Genomic DNA, 24,442 nt, shown 5'->3' on the forward strand with positions numbered 1-24,442 from the left:
TGACCGCTTCCGTGGATGCAATGCAGGCGATGCCAGGTGCTTCCGAGTTTTGACGGGTACTCCGTAGGTAGATATTCCTCGGACCCGACCAGAGACAGATTGGCGACAGTTACCTTGTCTCGTAGGAGGTACTCAGTACTTGGTCGCGTTGAGCAAGGTACCCAAGGTACCTAGGTACCTAGGTTAGGTACCTATGCCGTAGCGTGCCGATTGATAAGGAATGGATGGGGTCACGGAAAAGGCACCAGGCTATTAGGAGAGGTAGGTGCCCTTGGAGGTGTAGTTTCTGACGGTGAGGCGTCATGGGCAACGGAAGGAGGGGTTTTACTGCTACAGCGCGCACGCTTATGGTGATGCCGGGATAAGCTGATATCTCATGTTGCAAGACGTGCCAGCCTTTCCTCTTCTTCTCTCTCTCTTCTTTTTTTTTTCCCCCGGTCAGGGTCAGGGAAACGCTCCGTTGATATTCGGATAATTAGATGGATGCAGGTCTGCAGGTCTGCAGGGATCTGTTATAATGGGCTGACATGTGGGAACTTGTCATTCTAAGCAGGGCCGAGGCCCGGAGTACCGCCTGGTACCTAAGGCACCGGCAGTTTGCCGTTGCCAAAGATAACGCTAATTGCTTAAGTACCTTAGGTATTTATTTCCGTGCACGCAACATAACACGCGACTTGCACCCATCTTAGTACCGATCGAAATACATACGAGGAAAACTGTCCGGTTGCGAGATTGAAGATTTGTATGCCTACCTCTCCTAGCCGATAGCTATAACATAAGCTGGTAGGCAAAAAAGAAAAAAAAAAAAAAGGGTTAGGTGCCTTACGAGGTACCTCTCGTCCCGGCAGTTGGAAAACAAGCTCTGTCCACAAAAAGTACCGCGCTAGCAGGGGTCGCTTATACGCCCTGTAAAAGGAATAGTTGCTAAGAAACATAAAGTGCGCTAATTCGGCGCACAACGGCAGTTCGCTGGTGCGCTAATTCATTTGGCGCAGTCTTTTAAAATTGGCGTTTTAAAACTGGCGTACAATAAACATGGCAGGGTTTCTTCTACGGCAGTAATAGCTGCAACAGCACTGCTATAACAGCTACAACAGCCATCATAGCCATAACAGCTATGTAGAGGTTGTTTTACCTTATTACTCACCTACCATATCGCTATAGATACTGCTAGCTGGTAGGCGTATTGCTTACAGGTTGTCTATTAATCAAGTGCTAGTGACAAGGGTACATGTATCGATGGTATAAACAGGTACCTAGGTGTTTCACAAATCGCGAGGCGCACTTACTTGCATCACGGTCTCAAGCTGGCGCCAGGTCACGTGCCCCCCATTAAGCACCCGTCGGTGGGTCCTGGCACGTCACGGTCGCCAAGGCGCGTCTTTGGTTTTGTCGTGGGGCAACTGTTACCCGAGCCGCGTCGCCAATTTATCAATTCATCAGCACCATCAGCACCATCAGCACCCGACTTCGTAGCTGCTGCGAACATTCGATAATTCGTCAATCCTGGGCCGAGACAGATTCTGCCACGGTGCAATCCCGCGCCCAAGACTGTTTCGTAATTGCTTTGCTCCTCCCTCCCTTTCTGTTCCCTTCTTCCATCTCTCTCTCTCCGTCTTTCTCTCTCCCATCTCACTCTCTCCTTCTTTCCCTCTCCGTCTCTCTGTGGATTGGATCACTGCCACTAGGCATCGCGTCGACACGGGTGCGAGGCATGGCTACACTTCTTCCCCAGAAGCGAGTTCTGGGCGAGGCCGGCACTCGCCAAAATATACCCCCCTCGACTCCCGGGTCGACCAAGAAGCGCAAGACCAAGACGGACATTTTCTCATCATCACCAGCTTCCAGATTTACTGGCTCTCAAAGAGACCCCAGAGCAAAGCTCGGTTCAAGCCAGCCCAAGAGCACGTTCGAAACCGACGTCCTCGAAAAGCTAAGCCAAGACATATCGGATCTCAAGCGCAGCAATGTCGAAAAGGATCAAGCGTGGGAGCGTCCGCCAGTCCAGGACTTTGACCCGTCACGGGATAGCTTGTGTTTCCAGGCCATTGAAGCTGAGGAAGGCACCCTGCACGGGGGCAAAGCAACGGTGAAGCTGTTTGGAGTCACCCGCGAGGGCCACTCCGTCATGCTTCACGTCACCGACTTTAAGCATTACCTCTACATACAGGCTCCAGTCATGTTTCAGCCGCAAGATGTCAACGCCTACAAAGCTTATCTCGACTCGCAGATTCCTCAGCACCAGCCCGCCATTCACCGCGTTGACTTTGTCTGCCGAGTAGACATATACGGCTTCCAAGGCAACACGCAGAATCCATACCTTAAAATCACTGTTACCGACCCCAAGTTCATCAATAAAGTCAGGTCCACCATTGAAGGTGGTAATGCCAACTGGAAGGGCATGTGGAAGGGGGCTGCTGATGGCATCAAGACATATGACAATATTCAATACGTCCTCAGATTCATGGTGGACTGCAAGGTAGAGAAGGCTTTTTTCCCTCCAACCCACACCACCACCCCAACCCCAATACATTTTGGATGCCCCAACTGGGGTTCATGCTAACTCATCATGGCCTCGCAGGTCCAAGGCATGTCATGGGTCGAAGCGCCGGCGGACAAGTACAATCTCGTGCCCGAAAATCAAAGACAGTCCAACTGTCAGATCGAGGCCGAGGTACCCTACCTAGACCTGATTGCTCATAAACCGGAGGGAGACTGGGCCAAGATGGCCCCTCTTCGCATCTTGTCTTTCGACATTGAGTGTGCCGGCCGCAAAGGAATTTTTCCCGAGGCTAACCAAGACCCCGTCATTCAAATCGCCAATATTGTCACCACGTACGGTGAGAAGAAGCCGTTCGTTCGAAACGTATTCTGCCTCGATACGACAAGTTCTATTGTAGCCACGCAGATACTGGAATTCGACAAGGAAGACAAGATGTTGAGCGACTGGCAACAATTCCTCATCAAGGTCGATCCCGATATCATAATCGGATACAACATTGCCAACTTTGATTTTCCCTACCTGCTGGACAGAGCAAAGCACCTCGGCGTCAAAGGTTTCGAGTACTGGTCCCGGCTTCCAAGTGTTCAGACCAGAGTCAAGGAAACAAACTTTTCGAGCAAGCAGATTGGCAACCGAGACACCAAGGCTACCAACACCAACGGACGGCTGCAACTAGATCTCTTGCAGCTGATCCAAAGGGATCACCATCTGCGAAGCTATACCCTCAACTCTGTGTGCGCCCATTTCCTGGGCGAGCAGAAAGAGGACGTGCACCACACCATGATTACCGAGCTATTCAATGGCACGCCAGAGTCGAGACGACGCCTGGCACTGTACTGCCTGAAGGATGCCTACCTGCCGCAGCGACTGATGGACAAGCTCTCATGTTTGGAAAACTACACCGAAATGGCGAGAGTCACGGGGGTGCCGTTCAACTTTTTGCTCTCCCGCGGTCAGCAAATCAAGGTCGTCAGCCAGCTGTTCCGAAAGGCTCTGGAGCACAAGTTGGTCATACCCAACATCAAGTCGGATGCCTCGGACGAACAGTACGAAGGCGCTACTGTGATTGAGCCGGTCCGAGGATACTACGACGTGCCCATTGCGACGCTCGATTTCGCGTCTCTGTACCCGAGCATCATCCAAGCCCACAACCTCTGCTACACCACCCTTCTACCCGACAAGAAGCTTGCTGAAAGACTTGGCCTCGTCAAAGACGAGGATTACATTGTCACGCCAAACGGCGACATGTTTGTCACGACGAAGCAGAGAAAAGGCCTGCTGGCCGAGATTCTCGAAGAACTATTGACTGCCCGTAAGCAGGCCAAGCGTGAGCTGGCGCGGGAGACGGATCCGTTCAAAAAGGCTGTGCTCAACGGTCGTCAACTGGCCCTGAAAATCAGCGCCAACTCCGTGTACGGCTTGACCGGGGCTACGACGGGAAAGCTGCCTTGCCTTGCCATTGCAAGTAGCACGACCAGTTTCGGACGGCAAATGATTGAGAAGACAAAGGACGAAGTTGAGAGCAAGTACAACATGGCGAATGGGTATTCGCACGATGCGCAGGTTATTTACGGTGACACGGATTCCGTCATGGTTAAATTCGGCACCAAGGATCTGGCCGAGGCCATGAAGCTGGGTGAAGAGGCCTCACATTTCGTCTCGTCCAAGTTTATCCAACCCATCAAGCTCGAGTTCGAGAAGGTATACTTTCCATACCTCCTAATCAACAAGAAGCGATACGCCGGGCTGTACTGGACCAAGACGGAAAAGTATGACAAGATGGACACCAAGGGTATTGAGACGGTTCGACGGGACAACTGCTTGCTGGTCCAAACCGTCATTGAAAAGGTGCTGAGGATGATTTTGATTGATCGAGACGTTGATGGCGCGCAAGAGTAAGCTTTTCCCTTTTTTTTTTTTTTTCCCTTTGGTTGACACGGGGGGGGGGTTGGGTTCGGGGCAACGACATGGGAACCGCAGCAGAAGACTAACGACGGATACAGCTATGTCAAGGAGACGATTGCCAACCTGCTACAAAACAAGGTCGACATGTCCAAGCTTGTCATCACAAAAGCCTTGACCAAGGACGACTATGCCGCCAAGCAGGCACACGTGGAACTGGCGCACCGTATGAAGAAGCGTGATGCGGGTTCGGCGCCAGCTCTTGGTGATCGCGTCGCCTACGTCATGGTCCGTGGCGCTACGGGGGCCAAGAACTTTGAGAAGTCGGAAGATCCGCTCTACGTGCTGGAGCACAACGTGCCAATTGACACCAAGTACTACCTGGACAATCAGCTGGCGAAGCCCTTGGGACGCATTTTCGAACCGATCCTGGGCGAGACCAAGGCAAGAACTCTGCTGACTGGAGACCACACGAGGACGATTTCCGTAGCAGCGCCGTCGGTGGGTGGGCTGATGAGGTTTGCGAAAAAGACGCAGACCTGCATGGGCTGCAAGAAGCCGCTCACGGGCAAGCAGGAGAGCGGCGGCGCGGTCTGCTCCGACTGCGCGCCGCGAGTCGGGGAGCTGTACAAGAGAACGTTGGACAAGGTGTCGGATCTCGAGGTGCGATTCGGGCGGCTGTGGACGCAATGCCAGCGGTGCCAAGGCAGCATGCATTGCGAGGTCATCTGCAGCAGCAAAGACTGCCCCATCTTTTACATGCGAATGAAGGCCAAGAAGGATCTGGAGGATGCAGGCAAGGACCTGTCCAGGTTTGACCTGGACGCTGCCGCCATATGGTGAGGACGAGGTTTTTTTTTTTTTTTAATTTTTTTTTTTTGTTGCTCTTTTCTTTTCTTTTTCTCCAGTCTTTTTGTCTCACGGGGTGGCGGGGTTTGTTTTATGCGGGCGATTTGGAGTTTATGATGCACAGGGGTCAGTCACAACATGGGTCTCGACGGTAAACGTTGGGAGGTTTTTTTATTTTTTATTTTATTTTTTTTATTTTGTGGTCTCGTCGTCTGTATGCGTGACCAAGGGTTTCCGGCATGTCTCGCCCGGATGCAGAGTGTCGTATGAAGAGGCAGATGGGACGGTTAGTAAAAGTACCTAGTAAAGAGCGGGTTCGTGCCACAAGATGACGGACGTCGAGATTGAGGCTGCGGTCGCCTAGTGATTGGATGAATGTGCTGAAGCAATCGCAGGTCTCTGACGTCTCTGACTTGGCCATCAACCACTCGGGGGGGGGGGGCGGCGAATCAGCAACACCGGTGCGCATTGGCTGGCACGCCGAGTCCCCAAATCACAGGATGCATCTTGACGGGACGCATCTTGACGGGACGCCATCTTGACCGCTCATGTCTCCCAACTGAAGGGAACCTCGCCATTGATTATTTACACATGCCCTCCCCTCGCCCGCCGCCCTGTTCCACCCCGTCCGAAGCCGCAGGTATCCCAAGCCAGGCCCGTCCATCATCAGACACCGCCGACAGCTGGGCCGACGCGGCTCAATGCAGCGGTCTAGAATCCAGCTAGATGCACGCAGCAAGCACCGCCGTCCAAGTCACACAAAACGGACAAAGGAAAGCCTACAGCAACACGGACGGCTGAGGGCGGAGGAGGGGGAAGGGGAACAAAGAGAAGAAAACAAGACAAGGGAAAGAAAACAGGGCAAGAAGGGGGCGAAAAGATCATTCTCGAAGCTTGGACATGATGAAGTCGATCTGCTCCTTCACGCGAGGTCCGTACATGAAGTGAGCGGGCGTCAAGGCATACGAGCCGTTGCACATGCCGTCGGCATTGTCGCAGACGATGTGGGTTTTGGACTTGGGGAAATTGGCTATTTGACCTTGTTCCTGCAGCACCCAAAAAAGAAGAAAAAAAGAAAGGGAGAGAGAGAGAGAGAGAGAGAGTTAGCTAGGCCCGCGTGACACAAGTTGGACCAGGGAAGGGGGGGGGGGGGAAGGAGAGTGGCTGTCAACGTACCCAGATCATCAGAGGATCGCCATAGGTAATGGCAGCTACGATCCTGCGCTTCTGGCTTCGCGGAAGGCCGCTGACAGACCGGTGCGTGAGCGAGGCGCCCTGGCTGTATCCTCCGACCACGAGCTTCGTCTTGGGGCAGCTGTGCAGGATGTCTGCTATCTGCTTCTGCATGATCATGACGTCGGCCGGGTCGGCGCCCATGTTAAAGTTGCCCTGGACAGAGGCTGCGTATTTCACGCCTTGGACCGAGAGTCTGTCGCCGCCGAGGGCTGCTTGCAGGGCCTGCGCCGTTGCAGGACCAAGTGATAAGCCCAAGTCTCCCGGTTCGCCTGTTCCTCTTGCGAAGAGAAGGGTTACCTCTTTGCAACCCCCCGAGGATGAGTCAGAGTCGCCCGCTGAGTCGCCCGAGTCTTTGTTTTTCCCCGAGAGCGACGCTTGATCCGAGCCTCCGCCCAGGCTTGGGCCGGGAGTCCAACCACTACCGCCCCCAAGGCCGCCTCCATACCCAGGGAACAAGCTGCCGCCTGCGCCTGGGCTTAAACCGCCAAAACCGCCAAATTGCCTGCGGAAAATGCCGCGTCTGGGAATCTTGCCGCCGAGCCACGTCCGTAAAGTCGCGCCGCTGAAAGCTTTACCGACGGCCCCGACGGCCCAAGTGGAAGAGCTGTCACTGGAACGTTTGACGTGGTTTCCAGCACCAGCAGCATCAGGCATAGGGTTCCCGCCGGCAGCTTTACCGCCCGGTAGAGGAGTATCACTGGAGTCTTTGCCAGTAGCTGGGGGTTTATCGCAGGGAGGTTTGCCGCCAGGTAGAGGAGCATCAGTAGTATCCTTGCCAGCAGGTGGGGGAGTATCGCCGGGAGCTTTGCCGCCAGGTAGAGGAGCATCAGTAGTATCCTTGCCAGCAGGTGGGGGAGTATCGCCGGGAGCTTTGCCGCCAGGTAGAGGAGTATCACTAGAGTCCTTTCCAGTATCTGGGGGGGTATCACCAGAATCTTTGCCGCCAGGTACAGGACTATCACTACAGTCCTTGCCAGCAGGTGGGGGAGTATCGCCGGGAGGTTCGCCGCCAGGTAGAGGACTATCACTAGAGTCCTTGCCAGCAGCTGGGGGGGCATCACCGGAACCTTTGCCGCTATCACTAGAAGTGTTGCCAGTGGCGGGAGGAGTAGGAGTATCGTCCGAGTCTTTTTTCTCATCGCTGGAATCTTTGCTGCTGTTCTCACCAGAAGTCTCGCTAGTGGCTGGAGTAGGAGTGTCGTCCGAGTCTTTATCATCATCGCTGGAATCTTTGCTGTCGTCACCAGGAGCCTTGCCAGTGGCTGGAGGAGTAGGAGTGTCGTCCGAGACTTTAGCATTGTCGCCGGAACCTTTGCTATTATCACGAGAAGCCTTGCTAGTGGCTGGAGGAGTAAGAGTGTCGCCCGAGGCTTTGGCATCAACGCCGGAACCTTTGCTGTCAATATGAGAGGTCTTGCCGGTGGCTGGAGGAGTGTCGTCCGAGTCTTCATCGTCATCGCCCGAGTCTTTGCCATCGGATGAAGAAGAACTGCCACCGGCCCCGAGGCCACCAAGGCCACCAGGTGGAAAGCCACCACCAAACATTTTGGCCAAACCACCAAGGCCCCCTGCTCCAGAACCGCCGCCGAGTCCCTTGCCTAGGCCCCCCAGGCCACCGGGCGGAAACCCGCCGCCCAGTCCGCCTAGGCCCCCAGAGCCACCACCCGGCGGAAACCCGCCGCCGAGTCCCCCCAAGCCACCCGGTGGGAACCCGCCGCCGAGCCCCCCTAAGCCACCGGGCGGAAACCCGCCGCCGAGTCCGCCTAGGCCCCCAGAGCCACCACCCAGACGCCCAAAGGTGCGTTCCTTCAACTCGGCGGGGACAGGGGCGGGGACAGGGGCCGAGAGACAGGTCGAAGCCAGAGTTAGCAGGATGATTGGCTTCATAATGGAAGCGTGACGGATTTCTGAATGAATTTCGACTCGACACAAGTAACACCAGGCACCTGCATATTCGTGGGTTATGAGATTTCGTCGTCAAGAAAGCAGGCAGACGCTTATATAGTACGGCTGGTTAGTTCTCCGAGCTCCTCTTAGTAAGCCTAGCCTTGCGTCATGCTCTGTTCTGGCTGTTTTCATATATCCAAACCTCCGCATGATCGACTGTTCCAGATGACTGAAGACTCTGCCGGTTCAGGTAAAGACTGCCACGTGTGGCCATTGTCAAAGCATCCGTATGACATTTTCATACTGAGGCTAGTCAGGTACCGGGAGAAAAGCCGCCAGAGAGATATTGCAAAAGCGGAGTGGGTTTCATCTGGCCTCCTGCGGTAGCGTATCGTCGTTGTGTGAACTTTATCTGCGCTGCAAAAACAAAGCAGCTTCCGGTGCTGCTGAGTCATGGCACGGACTATGTTAGACATTGATATCTGAGACATAGTGCCAGTTGCCCGGGTTTGTGCTGGAGCCTGTTGATTCGCCAGATCGCCATGGTGCTTTCCATGCGACGGTGGGACGGTCCAGAACCCCAGAATAACCTGATTTCTACTGTGAGCAGCACTCATGAACCTATCGATTCAAGAGCTTGACGACTACTTTTGCCTGTACCCCTGTGCAGAAAATGAATAGAGATATAGCAGGCTGCGCAGTTTATGAAAGAGATTAATTATGTTTGTCTCAGTTACTCCACCAGCAATGTAAATGTCCAGGATTCAGGAGCATTGGCCCTTGGTCGGGTGAAGAGAAGCATTAAACTCTCTCTTCATCTGATGCGTTCGTTTAGCTGTTTGAAAACAGCAATTGAGTACCATTACCCATTGGTTTGTAGACCTACACACTCCCAAGCAAGGGGCTTCCATGCTCCCCGGCAGCATTGAATGGGTGTTGCAATGATACTGCGTAATTTGCTGGCGGCGTAGCATCGGTTGGCCCGTGGGACAATAACCTAGCCAGCTAGCTGCCCGCAGGGAGGAGGAGGATGATGATGATGATATTGTCGATAGGTCATGGCTGGTTCTGCGACTAGTGCTTTTGTGACCCTGTCGCGGGTTGTTGGCTTCAAAGGCAAGCCTGATCGATAGGTTCTGGCCATCATCGTGCGGAAAATGAAGTAATTGTGAATGACAGACTGACTACTCCGTAGACGGCCGCCATGGGTCTTGTCAATTGGAAACGGCCTCAGGTTTCAGCCAGGGCCCCCCGCCCTTTGATCAAGCTCAAGAACATGTGACGAAAAACGGCTCTGCATGGGGCATCTCCATGGAGCAAGTCCACCAACGGCGAGTCAGGGGTGGTCCGATCGCCGGTTGTTTCCGCTCATCATCGCATGTGCGGCCACGTTCGTAATGGAAATACGGCGTTGCAGTCGTGCATTGACCTTCTTCGGCCGAAGCAAGCAGAACAAGGAAGGACATCTGAAAAGGACAGCCAAGGATCGGAGTCTGGGGGACTCGGTGGCATGTGTTCCTGGGTCAACCGCCCGTTATGGCTTCTGAGAACTCGTTGCTCCATAAGTTCATATGCTTCTCCGCAAGCTTGAGTTTCTCACTACCATGCATGGCGAGCCAACCCCGACACCGGTGACAAGTGTTCCGTTCGTTATCAATCGTAAGATGGCCCAAGAATCAATCACCCAGAGGTCCGTGACTACGTTGGCTGCAGCCCTATCAGAGCCGACGAGCTGGTGACCGTCACCCAGGAACCAGCTTAGCGCGCCATGGTACATAGTTGTGCATGTGTCAAGGTGCTTGGACACCGAAGGTTGCCAATTTCGTGGACTCTGCTCACCCGTCTTATAATGCGAGAGTCAACAACACTGGTTTCTTGACGAAAGACTGTGCGTCGTCCGGCTGCCACGAATCCATAGGTGAGTAGTATGTATTGACGACAACCTTCTCCGCACGTTGCACCTGTATTGTGGGGTATCGAATGTGTTAGTTCATGTCTCAGTTTGTGTCTGCCAGTCAGTTGGCTGCTTTTCCACTGGTAAAATCAAAAGATGGCTCTCATGACCCAACGTCTGCCGAGAATGTAATTGTCCGGCCCGCCGGTGATCCAGCCACCGGCACCTCTACCAAAGCGTTTGTTTTAACTGCATCGTGCTGCCAAGCAAGTCTGTTCCTCATGATTCGTTACCCAAGTAAGCTTTAACTTTTCTGTTCGCAGCGACAAGAACCCTCCGGCGCGACTGATGGTCTATTTGCCGCCATCTTCTGCCTTGCTGAGTGACAAAAGAACCGGAATTCCGCTTCGGTTTATGTTCCGCTCTTCTCATCTTGCGGGGCTCGCCTGGTACGAGCTGTAGTGCATCGTCATAGCAGCCGGAAAATGCAGCTGCCAAGGACGGCTACCTGGCTGGCGGTGGCGCTGAGCGTCGGCCGAGTCGGGGCTCAAACGACGAAGTCTGATATAATTGCGATTGCGGCCTCCGACTTTCCACACTGCACTGTTCGTGGTCCCCGGTAAACACAGACGAAGCTTAAACTGACCAAGCTTCATGTCTAGTTGGACTGCATCCGACCAAGTAATCTTCTCGACTCGAATTGCACAAACAGCATATGCGCCTGCAGGCTTGATGACGCGTTGGATGATGCCCGGTCGTGTCTCCGACGATCTTGCGGCTATCCGGATATACTAGGTATGTTTCCCGCTTTCCGATCCTCGCTCTCTTTACTCCCAAGGCTGTATACGTTTTGGGCGGAGAAGAGAAGGAAAGAAGGGGAAAAGCTCACCGAGGTTTTTTGGAGTGGGTTTTTTTGGAGTGCAGCCGCGAAACACATCACCAGCTCAGCTTGTAACGGCCGGGATTACAGAAGAGACAGCGCTGGCGCGTATAAAGTGATGAACATGGCCCTCAGCATATTGACCGGCGTCGTCTGTATTTCTCGATTTGTGTTCAAACGAAAGTTTAGCGCTGCTCGCCGATATACCCCGGACGACTGGATACTCATGTCAGCCTTTGCCGTTGGTCTCCCCTGTGCCCTCGTCAATCGTCACGGTCTTGTACACAGTGGCTTGGGCAGGGATGCCTGGACATTGACGACGGATGATATTTACCATTTCGCCATATACTTCTACATTTTGGAGATTCTATACACGATCTGCATGGCTCTCATCAAGTTGACGCTTCTGGCCTTTTACCTCACGTTATTCCTAGCAGCCAGCACAAGCGTATGGACGCGCCGACTTTTGTGGGGATCAATAACTTTCCAAGTGGTGCTCGCAACAGTTACCATAATGTTGGCTGTTTTCCAATGCAGCCCTGTTTCATACTATTGGAAGCAGCTTGTTGCCTCGGATGCGTCGGCATCTTGCATAGCGTCGACACCTATTGTATGGACGAACGCTTCGCTGAATGTGGCGCTCGACATATGGATAGTCCTCATACCACTGAGAGAGGTGCGGAATCTTCGAATGCCTCTGAGGAAGAAGCTTGGCGTCATCTTCATGTTCTTGATGGGGACTTTGTAAGACCTGCTCCGCCATGTTGCTTCCCCGCAGGGGATGTTGTCTCCCCTGGAAATTCTAGAGCAAACGTGAATCATGTTGCTTCGACGCTAATCAATGGCAAAATAGCGTGACCGTAGTGTCAATCTTACGGCTGTCATCCATATATCTGACGAGCGCCTCCATCAACATCACGTGGGATTATCTCCCACTAGCATTGTGGTCCACCGTCGAAATCAACGTGGGCATCATCTGCACGTGCCTTCCGACCCTGAGACTGATATTCATGAGCATCTCGCCGAAAGTATGCGGTTCCCAGGAACCTCGTTCCAAGACGGTGAGCAAAAGTACAGAAGCGCAGTTGGGGGCAGCAGCGTCGAGGAGGCAAAGACGACTGTCAAGTCTGGAAACAAATGTTGGGACGGAGGAGGGAGAGTTGGGTGCATATGCCGGGCCGAAGTTTAACGTTGTCGTCACAGACCAAGAGCTTGGTATCCCTTTTTCTGAAGGAAGAGGTCATCAGGAGTAATAAAAGAAAAAAGAAGGTAGACAGACATGGGCGGGGGGGGGGAGTGTCTTCGAGAAATACGAGGAAGGTGGTGGTCTGGTCTGGTCACTTGGTGCCAACTCCACCAACAACCTAACGCTAGGTATACTCTGTACATAAAAAGGCCCTAGTAGGTACCTAGCTAGGAGGTACCTAACCGTGCCTAACCTAGCCTACTTGAGCACCTAATGAGCTATGTAATCACACGACTATCTTACTCCATCGTATTATCGTGATCAAGCTTTGCTCGGCTGAAAAGAGGTCTGTGTGTGGCCTGGTGCCTGCCTTTAACGCCCATTGACCGAGTCCGACTGACATGAAACAAATGCTCGCACCTGCCGCGGGTCAAACTCGTCAAACGAGGATCAAACCAACTGAATGAAATCCTCGACTCAAGCTCGGCAAAGCTTCCAGTTTCCAGCTTCCAGCTTCACCGTGTCTGTGCAGCGACATTTCTTGAAGGAATAACCCAACCACGCGAGACGAGACCCGCTTCACCATGGCAGCGTTTGGGCCTCCCCCCCTCACGGGCATCAAAGTCCTCGAGTTTGCTGGTCTGGCTCCAGGTTGGTTGATGACGATCCGACCGCGGACATGCCTTCATCTTGGAAACGCTTCCCCCCCTCTCCCCCTACTTCAAACTAACAAACGTCTGGTCACTCCGTCTCGCGATAATTGAGGCCCTTTTGCGGGAATGCTCCTCGCCGACGCAGGCGCGTCCGTCATACGCATCGACCGCGTCTCCTCCAATCCCTCTCTGCCCACCAATGACATTCTCGCCCGCCGCAAGGCCTCCGTATCCGTGGACCTCAAAACCCGCGCAGGCGTGGATTTTATCAAAGAGCTCGTTGCCCGGGGCGCCGACGTCCTCATCGACCCCTTCCGACCGGGCGTCCTCGAGAAGCTCGGCCTTGGGCCCGACGAGCTTCTCGGAATCAACCCCCGCCTCATCTACGGACGTCTGACGGGCTTCCGCCGCGACGGGCGGTACGCCGACATGGCAGGCCACGATATCAACTACTTGGCTGTGTCGGGAGTACTCAGTCTTCTCGGCCGAGCCAGCGACACTCCCCATCCGCCCGCCAACATCCTCGCCGATTTCGCAGGTGGCGGTGCAAACCTCGTTCAGGGCATACTCTTGGCTCTTCTTGCTCGCCACACATCAGGCAAGGGCCAAGTTGTCGAGGCCAACATGGTGGACGGATCATCCTACCTCGCGACCTTCCCGAGGCTCGCGCTCAAGACTGCCATGGGTGCTCGCGGTCGCGGTAGAAATCTGCTCGACGGCGGGTGCCCCTTTTACGATACCTACGAGACCAAGGACGGTAAATATTTCTCCGTCGGAGCTCTAGAACCGCGTTTCTTCGAGCTCCTCACCAAAGGAATGGGCCTCGAGGGGCGGGGCCTAGAAGAGAATCGCTTCAATGTTGACGAGTGGCCCGCCATTTATACCTTGTTCAAGGAAACGTTCAAGAAAAAGACTCGCTCAGAGTGGGAGGCCATCTTTGACGGCACGGACGCCTGTGCCGCTCCCGTCCTGGACTATGACGAGCTGGAAAATGACCCTAGCCGGGAGGGAGACCAGCGCCCCTCTGTGACGTTGCGTGGGACTCCATGTCTGGCAATCAAGCCGCGGCCAGAAGAAGAATCCGATCCCGTGAAGTACGGCCAGGGCTCCGGTGTTGCTGGGGGCGGGTACGTCTGTGAGCCGCTGGCGCCTGGTCATGGTGGACCCATTCTGCTGGAGAAATGGTTGGGGTGGAGGAAGGGAGAACACTATGATATCAAGGGGGACTTCTATGTGTTGAGAGGCGGCGGATCCAAGCTGTAACAAAGCACCTGAATCTCCCAAAATCGACGAGTAATGGATAGTACACAAAAATAGTAAAATAGACCACATGAAAAGGGTTAGAGTACTGGAACGACAGCAGCAGCAGCAGCAGCAGCAGCATCGACACATCTCCCTTGAAAATGCCACAGATTCTGTCCTTGTTGTTGGACTCGTTTGGCTGGGCTATTCAAGACATGACGACGGGACAATCAATAATGTCCTATGCAATAAAATTCGGCTAAATGCTTCATCTAGTCTCGTTTGCCCGTTCGTTCGTTCCATAGCTACCCGTCCAGCATGACCGAAATCGCCAAGCAACAGTATTCATCGTTCAACACACATTGCATCGACCCCTCCGTCTCATTTTCTGTAACCAAAGCTAAATTCAACCGATGCCACATGAGAAAGCTTCGTTTCTGCGTAGCGGCTCACAGGAAAACGAAATCGTCTAGAGGTTCCGTCCTCAAGACCCATGGATATCTTATCTTTTCGCGCTGATCTACTCTAACCCTTGTAAAACCACCCGTGGTATCGAGGAAAAAAGAGAATGGGGGAGTGGGACGAAGAATATACCTCCAAGCCTGATTACTACGGCAGTGACGCCACATCAAGTCTTCATACTCGCCATCGTCTTGACGAACCAACAAACCTGTTTTCGTAACAAAGATGTCGCCTTCTGCGTCGCAGTCACCATCCAAGTCTCTTTACTGGACTTGGCTAACGATTTCGCTAGCCTTGCCCAGCGACTCCACCATCTGTTGACACTCTTTTCGTCGGCGAATGGTAAAATCGCTCTCCTTCAGTAGATCGTCCAGCGTATCGGTTCGGTACATGTTTTCAAGAAGTTCGCGTTGCATCTCATCCTTGGTGAATCTAAACAGCACCGATTAGAATAGAATGCCAACTAGCCGCCATACCAGGCCCAATTCTGGACATACTGGACAAGATTAAGCATAATGGCCTTGGGGACCATGTCGATCATGGTTCGCTTGACAATGTTATAGTATGAAGATATCAATAGCTCTGTTCCATTTCAGCGTCGAGTCCCTTGTTCTTCTTTCTCCCACGGGGATACCATATCCGAAAACTTACTGATGACCTCAACCTCGATATTCTCGCGCTCAGAAAGAGTCCCGGAGGCCTTGAGTGTAGGAGGAGGTGCCTCCATCGCCGCAGCCTTCTTCTTGTTCTTGGCGGCGAAAAAGCTCCCGAAGAATCCAGCGTTGCCAGTGCCATCAGTCTCGGGGACCGTAGGGCTTCCAGTTCGTGCCGGCGTGCTGGGCACAGGCAGAGGCTTGCCAGTCTTGGGATCAACCTGGACAGGCTTGGAGGGGTTGTAGCGTTCGTTGACAATCGCCATGGCCTAAAAAGATGAGAAAGCGTTAGGACGAAATTAGGGAATGAAACCGGTTAGTCGCAAGCTGTTTCTTGCACCTACCCGATGGCCGTTTAAAAAGTCGGGGTGGCCAGTGTTGATGTAGCAAGCCTCCATAGCGACGAGATCTCGGACTAGCTTGTTCGTCGGCTCCATGGCCTTTTTGAAGAAGCCGATGACGACCCCGTGCATCTTTTCCTTGAGCTGAGGATATCTGCGGTACAGAGACTTGGCAAGAAGTTGCGACAGAATGCGCACCAACTCATCATAGGCCAAAGAGACACACTTCAAGCTAGGGTCTTCGAGGCGCTTGATTTGCTGCTTCACAATGAGCTCGAAAGCAGTCGTGCCGACAAAGAGGGCGGGAGAAGAACCAGAAGAGTTGTACAGGATAGTGCGAATATCGACATCTTTGACCACATCGAAGGGATCCAGAGCTTTGACGCCGTTTGAGTAGAGTTCATGGAAGACAAAACTGATACGGGCACCGCCGGACAGTTCCGTGCTAGACAGCTCCGTGTTGTTGCCATCGAGGACTGTGCGCCACTCGTTGGTAAACTCGGTAATGATGTTGAGAACAATGTTGGCACTGTTTCCGAGCATGGAAGGACCTAAGCTCTCCAGTTCCGAAGTATATTTCAGTAGAGAGCTGGAGATTCGGGCCTTGATGTCGGGAAGAGTCTGTTTGATATGCATCATCAGGATCAAGTTGAGTTTGCGCGCTAGATAGGGGGTGCCGCAGTATGAGCTCTTGTTCCGGTAAGCCTTGTGGTTTTCGAAGAAGGCCTTTTCGGCTTCTAGCGCTACGTTGATGGCCTTCTTGTTGTCAATGTCTCGTTGACCTCGGTTGACGACTGGAACATAGCCCAGCCGCAGGGGGATGACGCGGTTTGACAGTATGTCAATAACGTCGGTTCCCTCATCCATAAGATCGACCTTGGTCAAGACGCCAATGGTTCGTTGACCTTCGGGATCAACCTCGCGCGCGAGCTTCAGTCCATCCGAGTTGGCCAAATCAATGTTGGCAGCGGTAACGGCCAGGATAATGGCATTCGACTTTCCAATGTATTTCAAAACCATCTCTCGGATCTGTCGTTCAATATCGCGGGGCTGGTCTCCGACGGGGACTTTGGTCAGGCCTGGTAAATCCACCAACGTCAAGGTGAGCACGTTTGGAGAGTAGATGCGGAGGTTGATGGGGGCGGGAGAAATGCCAGCATTCTTTCCGACTTTTGACTCAGTTTCGCGGGCAATCTCCTCGCGAATCATGCCAAAGTCGTAGTATTTTTGGCCTGGAATATGCAGGAACTCCCCCCATTCGTCGGCATTGGCGGCTTTGTCGTTGGCTGTAGACACTTCATCGGCACTGACACCGTTTGTCTGCGCTGGTCGGTTGATGAGCTGCAGCACCAGGGGACGCCGTGTGACGATGCCAGAACCTCGGGGTAAGCTGTTGCATCGCAGGATGGTCAGCTTCACGGCGCTGGATAGGAGACTGACTGGGCATCAAGAACGGCGACCTACAAGTCTCGGCCCACAATATTTTCCAACACTGAACTTTTACCGCTGGACTGGCTGCCCACGACGACGATCTGAGGCAAATCGATGGGGTTGTTGACACCGACAGTCGCGAAGACATCTTGAAGCTTGTTGACAAGCCTGGGCCGCATATCAGCATTTTTCCACGATACACCGGCACGTTCAACGGGAAAGCGACATCGTCACCTACTGGATCAAGGCAGGGTCCGAGATACCACCCGGAGTCGCGAGAGAGCCGCTCATGGTTGCGTCAACTCTATGGCCTCGACCTATTCCGACAGTGTGGGTTTGCTATGATGTTGGATAGGGCTCTGGGACGTGGTTTTGTTGGACAGCAGCCAGCTGTTGTCGGAGTGGCGGTGCGTCGATTTTTAGCAACAGGAGCGTCTGTCACCAACAACAACAGGGGAAAAAAAAAAAAAAAAAAAAAAAAAGAAAGAAGGAAAGAAAGAGAGAGCCTTTGGGGTGTAACAGTTGCCGCCCAACGTCGGGAATAGAGGCGAAACAGTATCTTGGTCAAGAATATCGCGGTGCAGCAAGATGTTCCCGGCCGGGAATTGAGCAGCTGGATGTTGTAGCGGCAGGTCCTTGGAGCAAGTTGGGTTGGAGACGTTTACGTGATGGAACAGGAGTTGGTTGGTGTGATTAGCAAGAGCCTGACGAGGGAAAGGGACACCGAAGTGAAGGTTGTGTCGGTGTCCTGGCAGGGGCAAGTTGTAACTTGTAACCAATCTGGGCCTTGTTCCCTTGAGCTACGTGATCAGATCTACTCCGTACTGCGCCTTCGGGTCGGGACTGGGGAGCTCAGGCTGGTGAGGTACCCTATGCCAGACGGATTACGCACGCCGCTACAACAGCCGTTGGTCCCGCCAGGTACCCAGACTCCAGCCACATGTGGCGGGCCCTTGGCGCGGGTACAGCGTGACCAACAGGTACGAGGTATCTACCAGATCCTGAGCAGAACTACATGTAGCGACTGGGAGATTCCGAAACGTAATGTTACGCCGTGTTGTCGACAGTTGCTAATCCGCAGACGATATCTGGCATTCAAGTATTCAGCCCACTCACTGCCTTTTCCCTTCTCCTTCTTCGGTTTTTTTTTCCTTTCTTTTTCTTTTTTAGGGACGGCCATTTCCCTGCAGGTCCAGCGTTGTTAATTCTAACTGGAACTCTTCTCAACTGTTAAACATAGGGTCAATTGCACAGTGGTCTGCCGACGGAACAGTAAAGGGCCTGGAAGCCCGCGTGACAACTCCTTTCCAAGTCAACCGAAACCTGTCCTAGAAGCGCACCTAAAAAATTAAAGAAAAATAAGAGAGAAACGGGTTTGACGAATGCATGCATTCGATAGACCGATATGCACCGAGGAGGCTGGCTGTTTGGCAGTCGCTGTGGTCACTTGATGACCTGTTGGTGGACCTTATGACCTGTGACACCAACAAGACTGAATGTGACTGGCCTGGCGAACCCACTAACTAAACCAAACTAAAAAGTGCCAGGCTGCTGTGCCCTTGGATGCTGGACTCTGAATGGTCGAGGCACGACGCAAGATAACAGCTTCAAAGGTTCAGGGCGAGCAAGAAGAGATGCTTGACAGTTGGATTAAAGGGGACCCACCACCCTAGTGGTTCCGTTGCAAAAGCAAAAGACGATCATGTACGGTCCGTACGGAGTACTCTATAGACCGCGAAGGTCAAAGTACTCGGGATGGGTTTTAATAAACAAAGCAACTCCGGTTGCCAATCTCTATCATGGCGCCACGTCATGGGGAAGCGTCATGAGTATTGGCGATGTATAGTCGGTGTCGGTTCGACAGGGGTTTGCCGTTTGCCAAGGACCGACTTCAATGAGCCTACGGACTACTTGCCAGACTGCGTTGCGTTGCTCGTACTCGGCAAGGAAAACGGAGATACTCCGTACATGCCGGAGCATGGTCTGCTGGTATGAATGATATCAGCTGCCAGCATGGCATTGGGTCACATCTCGAACATTCAGCGGGGTCCGGGTCCGCAGTCCGCACGCAATCAGTGACTTACCTTGCCGGTCATACGTCTGGTCCGATGTGCACCGCCCGCCCGCCCGTCTGCTCTTATCGTTCGAACCTGGGGCGGATGTTGTCGTAACTCGTAAGCTGGCTGGGCCCCGAAGAAACGTTGGGTGCCAGCAAGCGGGAAGACGATGGCATCGTCCGGGCGTTGAGCGTTTGCACCCGCAGGGCAGGGGATGAATAGCGGACGGAGTCCATGTCGGGTTCCTGAACTCACCCATATGAGATTAGTAATGGGATAGTAACGAAACAGCAACCTTCAAGGCTTCATGCCTCGGCGGTTTGGAAAGGTTGGGTTCTTCATGGTCGACGTGCTGTGATGGGGATAACTTTGATAAGTTGAACAGTAACCTGGAGGATCAGGTAGGGTACATGTACCTACCAGACCCCATTGCATCCCGTAGCAGTGACTTATGTTTTTGCCTTTCGCCAGTAGCGCTCCGTACTAGCAAGCTACCTGTTGCCTGGTAGCTACTACCACAGGAGCTACGTGTCGATGGACGTACCAGGCCGAACCTAAGCCCCGCTCATCTCCAGTGCTGCAAGCTTGAGACGGCATTGAGGTCATGGATGCCCTTAAATGCCACATCGCCATGCCTAGTCCTTTTCCCTCCTAGTCGAGCTTCAAGCCTCCCCCCCCCCCCTCGGCCGGGCTGCTGCTGCTTTCCGCTGAAATCAAATGCTCAAATGCTCGCCGAGTCTCTGGCTGGTGCTGGGGCGTCTTGTGCCAGTGACCCCACTGACCGTGCCGGGGCCAGTGCCACGTACCCACTGGGCCACTGCTATTGACCCGAGTGTTGGACGGCCCAGCAGTGGCAGTGGTTACGTTCTATCAATTATCAAGTACCAGCAGACACCAGACACTACTTGTAGGTACATGTGCCCTCACCCGCCCGCGCTGCCGGTTATCGATTAGCCGCTTCGTTCCCAAACTGACAGAGACCTGACCCAGACGCACTTCCGGCCTTGCTGCAACTCCAACCCTCCGCCAACTACAACACCTACAACACCCGGACCAGACTCTTTCATGGTGTGCTCCAGTACTTCTGCCGGACTGATGAGCTGGCGTTTCCCATATCTCCCGGCGCCCATCTACAGAACGAAGCACGTCAGATAATATCGTCTGGGAGCCCAGCACGCTTTAGCTATTTGCAACCATCACCTCCCGTGTCTTGGTTCCTCTCGTCCTCGTCCTCGTCCTCGACATCACATGCGTGTCTAACCTGCAGGGCGTTTTAAAGTTGCGAAGCGACCTGGCCTTTAGCGCCGCCATCTACTTTTCCGTTGGCCTCTTTGCCAAGAACATCTGACGACTCGGGGCTTGTTTTGGTCATCACGGTCCTTGACCCCCAAATTTCTCCTCGAATGACGCCTCGACTGGTTACGACCCAGGTCACATAAGCTCGACTGCAACTCCCACCGCGGCTCGCCCGCGGAACGGTCGACGTGGACCAAATCTCCGACACTCGTTCCCTTCACCCCATTTCCGCCTCCGACGACCCATCCACTCCGCAGCCCCTCGAAAATCCTACCAGCACCGTCCTCTCAGCACCCAATCCCCCGCCGCTTCACCACTCTGATCCAAACCCGCCCTCTGAACCAGCTTCGGCTTCGACTGTGAATATAGAATCTTTCAATCCAAGACCGGCTCGTTCCTCCGGCCAGGTGTCCCAGGTGCTCGGCAGGCGAAGACGGCCGTCTGGCTCCTCTCCGCCGCAAGAAAGCTCCGGTTCGGCCTCTCCCGGCCAAGGTCTTGCTGGCGCAGATTCCTCTGCTTCCCCTTCCTCTAGTGGCCCACGCCTTTCGAAACGACGACGACGTGACAGCCCAGCCATGGCATCTGATACTGGGTCCGTTACGCTGTCCAACGGGAGTGCGATAGCTCGCTCCAATGGGTCAACTGGAGGTGCAGCTTTGCAACGACCGGCCATCGCAGCCGGAGTCACCAACGGTACACACAAAGCCGCTCCTCTGGCCGCAAATGGTTCGTCCAACGGAGAAAAGACTCCCGTGCCGACGCCGCGATCAACAACGTACTTCGGCCACAATAGAGAGGAAGTGACGCGGATCCTCATTCAAGCGCTGTCCGACATGGGTTATCAGGCGGCGGCCGAAAGCGTCAGTCGGGACAGCGGATATAAATTGGAAAGCCCTACCGTAGCGGCGTTCCGCTCCGCCATACTTGATGGATCATGGCCCGAAGCTGAAAACCTGCTGACGGGAGCTATTGTTTCAGGGCAAGGCAACGGAAATGGTGGTGAAGGCAACGGGCTCGTACTAGCACCAGGCTCGGACCGGGACGTGATGAGATTTCGCATGCGGCAGCAGAAATTCCTCGAGTTACTGGAAAAAAAAGACACAACCCGGGCGCTTCACGTCTTGCGTACCGAGCTGACACCGCTACACCATGACACGAGCAAGCTGCATTTCCTTTCGAGTCTTTTGATGTGCCTATCAACAAACGACCTGATGACAAAGGCAAACTGGGATGGCGCAAAGGGCGACTCTCGCAAGAAGCTACTCTCAGAACTCTCAAGTATGTTTGACTAGCCTGCCTGCACGCGAAGCCCCTTGGCAATGCCTGATTTGGCAATCTAATCCCGTGTCTCGCAGGGTGCATTTCACCGTCTGTCATGTTGCCGGAAAATCGCCTGGCTATCCTTCTCGAGCAAGTGAAGCAGAGCCAGATCAACACCTGCCTCTACCACACAGCTGCCTCATCACCGTCATTGTACTCGGACCACTTATGTGACAGACGGAACTTTCCAACAGAAGTAGTACTGGAGCTGCATGAACCCAAGGGAGAAGTCTGGCAAGTGCAGTTTTCTCATGACGGGTCCAGGCTCGCGGCTTGCGGTTCAGACGACAATGTTTTGATCTGGGAGACAACGACCTTTTCAGTCGTGACTAATCTCGCGATTCAAGTGCAAAAAGAGCATGCGTCCGGCGTGGCAAGCGTTTCGTGGAGTCCAGATGACTCCATGATTGTCACCTGCTCGCTTGATAACCATGCACGGTTATGGGATGCCAAGGTACGAAGGAAGTGCTTACCTCGGGAGAGTCTTTCCTTTCACTTGACAGCCCAACTGACGTACCAAAACACACACACACGAGCTAACGAGTTTTCTGTGCTTTAGACGGGATCGTTGCTCAAGAAACTCAAGAGATTCGATGAGCCGATTAGTGGTTGCGTATGGGTCGGTGAGGGCGATTCCTTCATATTGGGCACGTTGGATACTAAGCGAAGCATATGCACCTTTGATATCCAAAGCGAAGAGCTGCTGCAGTGGAACAAGGAGCACCGCGTTCAAGTGCTATGCGGCTCACCCGATGGGAGATGGTTGGTTGCAGCCGATAACGTCAAGACTATATACGTGTACAACATGATGACGCGGGACCTTGAATATGAGTTGAATCTGCTTACGGCGCCTACATCGCTAGCCATCAGCCAGGACTCTCGGCAGCTGCTAGTCAACAAGAAGGATAGTGAAGCACAACTCATTGACCTGGAGACGCGGAGCACCGTGCAGAAATATCTGGGGCACAAGATTGACGAATGCATCATCCGATCTATATTCGGAGGTGCGAATGAGAGTTTTGTGGTTAGCGGCAGCGAAGACGGATACGTGTTCATTTGGCATAAAAACATAGGGGCTGCCGTGGAAAGGTTGCCGGGTCATATTAAGAGATGCAACGGTGCGGCATGGAACCCAGCAGATCCGTGTATGCTTGCGTCGTGTAGTGACGAGGGTTCTATCAAGATGTAAGTGGAACCGACGCATCGTACTGCAATGAATGGAGTTTTTTTTTTTTTTTTTTTCCTTTTGTGTTTGAACCTTGTCGAGCTAACCCAAATGTCTGCAAAAAAAAAAAAAAAAACAGCTGGTCAAGTCGCGCCAAAGGCTTCGAGCTCAGGTCGAGAGTTCCGAGGACATCAAACGGATGGCGAGCCTTGTCAGATGTTGCGTAAAGGGCCTCTGTCGAATCAATCAATAGTACATGTCTTATTGCCAAATCAGCTTGATATCGAGGTCCTTGAGACAAACCGGTTCTACTGCTTCATTACGTGTTGTTGTTTCCACGCTTCTTGGTCTAGACTTTGCACACAACTGACGAATAGAATACATGGGCATGGGGTTCGGGAGGTTGAAGGGGCTTTTCTTGTCTTATAATGGTTTGAACCTTTTCATCTGCTGCTTTGTATCAAGTTTGGCTCAAATGGAAGATGCCGTGGAGAAGGGCAAGAAACTGGAGGAGTCAAATGTAATTTTCCCCTTCTTCTTCTTCTTTTTTTCTTTTTCTTTTTACACCATGGCTCGGTGCCCAAAGGCAAGCGATTTGGCAAGTTTCTCTCCTTGTAGTTTGAACCGTTTCAACTAAAGCTTCTGTCTCTCTTTTCTTTTCTTCTTCCCCCCGCGTCTACCGGCTCATTCCACTTTTGGGGTCTGGGAGCGTTCTGAAGAGGAAAAAGAAATAAGGGATAGAAAGCCAAAAAAGGAAAAAAACCCCATCTTTATAGCAAAGCACAAGCACAAAGCTCCAATCTGCATGGGTGAAGGGTGGCTCATGGATAGTCTAGGACTGTGGCTGCTGCTCGCTGCCCAGGGTACCTGCAGACGGCGTCTCTACTTGTTGGTTGAGTTGAGCCCTTTGACAAGCCCATTCCCGTGAGGTCTGAGCGGAGCGAATCAATGACGGAGAGGATGAGTGCAGCCAGATGCCCATGACAGCCACCTGACGACGACAAAAAAAAAAAAAAAAACAACAACAACAACAACAACGAGACAAAAACAAGCCAAAGCAAACAAACGGCACGCCTTAGTTGGCAGTTTGCCGACATGAGACGGCATCGAGCAACCAAACAGGTGTGCTTCCTTCCACTGACAAGTATACAGCCATGCGTGACGGGGACAGCGGCGGGATCTCAAGATTCCTGGGTTCGAGACAAGCATGACCGGGGCCATTTGCCGTTGGTCAATCTGGGGGAGGCAATACTCCGTACAGCATGGATGGTCCCGGTCGCCAGGGCAAGAAGGAGGCCAGCGCGAGGTTTTCGAGGGCATCTGCATCTGCATCTGCATCTGTATATGCAGGCCCGATGCCACAGTCGATGTGGCAGAGCCCGCCGCGGGCAGCCCAGACGACGACGCGTATGCGACGGAATCGTTCACGACGTGCCGCCAATCGAGATCATGGTGAGAGGCTGCGTAGAGGGCCCGGCAGCAGCA

General features: G+C 53.3%; 7 protein-coding genes across 7 annotated transcripts; 4 read left to right on the forward strand and 3 right to left on the reverse strand.

Annotated features, from left to right (window-relative positions):
- Positions 1-1,714: 1,714 nt before the first annotated feature.
- Positions 1,715-5,248, forward strand: UV8b_03823 (uncharacterized protein; the record flags this gene model as incomplete). Its single annotated transcript, XM_043141321.1, has 3 exons — positions 1,715-2,479; positions 2,582-4,398; positions 4,507-5,248. 3 exons carry the CDS (start codon positions 1,715-1,717, stop codon positions 5,246-5,248), a joined length of 3,324 nt encoding a protein of 1,107 aa, XP_042997255.1.
- An 887-nt stretch (positions 5,249-6,135) lies between these two features.
- Positions 6,136-8,035, reverse strand: UV8b_03824 (uncharacterized protein; the record flags this gene model as incomplete). Its single annotated transcript, XM_043141322.1, has 2 exons — positions 6,136-6,300; positions 6,431-8,035. The coding sequence occupies 2 exons, from the start codon at positions 8,033-8,035 to the stop codon at positions 6,136-6,138; spliced, it is 1,770 nt and encodes a 589-aa protein (XP_042997256.1).
- Positions 8,036-10,756: 2,721 nt separating this feature from the next.
- On the forward strand, positions 10,757-12,404 carry UV8b_03825 (uncharacterized protein; the record flags this gene model as incomplete). Its single annotated transcript, XM_043141323.1, has 4 exons — positions 10,757-10,876; positions 10,934-11,066; positions 11,196-11,895; positions 12,005-12,404. 4 exons carry the CDS (start codon positions 10,757-10,759, stop codon positions 12,402-12,404), a joined length of 1,353 nt encoding a protein of 450 aa, XP_042997257.1.
- Positions 12,405-12,921: 517 nt separating this feature from the next.
- UV8b_03826 (uncharacterized protein) lies at positions 12,922-14,253 on the forward strand (the record flags this gene model as incomplete). The annotated part of the gene is made up of 2 exons (XM_043141324.1): positions 12,922-12,988; positions 13,103-14,253. 2 exons carry the CDS (start codon positions 12,922-12,924, stop codon positions 14,251-14,253), a joined length of 1,218 nt encoding a protein of 405 aa, XP_042997258.1.
- A 704-nt stretch (positions 14,254-14,957) lies between these two features.
- On the reverse strand, positions 14,958-17,410 carry UV8b_03827 (uncharacterized protein; the record flags this gene model as incomplete). Its single annotated transcript, XM_043141325.1, has 6 exons — positions 14,958-15,126; positions 15,192-15,276; positions 15,346-15,616; positions 15,692-17,078; positions 17,153-17,287; positions 17,358-17,410. 6 exons carry the CDS (start codon positions 17,408-17,410, stop codon positions 14,958-14,960), a joined length of 2,100 nt encoding a protein of 699 aa, XP_042997259.1.
- A 1,506-nt stretch (positions 17,411-18,916) lies between these two features.
- On the reverse strand, positions 18,917-19,606 carry UV8b_03828 (uncharacterized protein; the record flags this gene model as incomplete). The annotated part of the gene is made up of 3 exons (XM_043141326.1): positions 18,917-19,105; positions 19,204-19,421; positions 19,597-19,606. The coding sequence occupies 3 exons, from the start codon at positions 19,604-19,606 to the stop codon at positions 18,917-18,919; spliced, it is 417 nt and encodes a 138-aa protein (XP_042997260.1).
- A 1,441-nt stretch (positions 19,607-21,047) lies between these two features.
- On the forward strand, positions 21,048-22,981 carry UV8b_03829 (uncharacterized protein; the record flags this gene model as incomplete). The annotated part of the gene is made up of 3 exons (XM_043141327.1): positions 21,048-21,750; positions 21,828-22,246; positions 22,352-22,981. 3 exons carry the CDS (start codon positions 21,048-21,050, stop codon positions 22,979-22,981), a joined length of 1,752 nt encoding a protein of 583 aa, XP_042997261.1.
- Positions 22,982-24,442: the final 1,461 nt, after the last annotated feature.

This window comes from Ustilaginoidea virens, chromosome 3, assembly GCF_000687475.1.
Source record: "Ustilaginoidea virens chromosome 3, complete sequence".
Classification (NCBI taxonomy): domain Eukaryota; kingdom Fungi; phylum Ascomycota; class Sordariomycetes; order Hypocreales; family Clavicipitaceae; genus Ustilaginoidea; species Ustilaginoidea virens.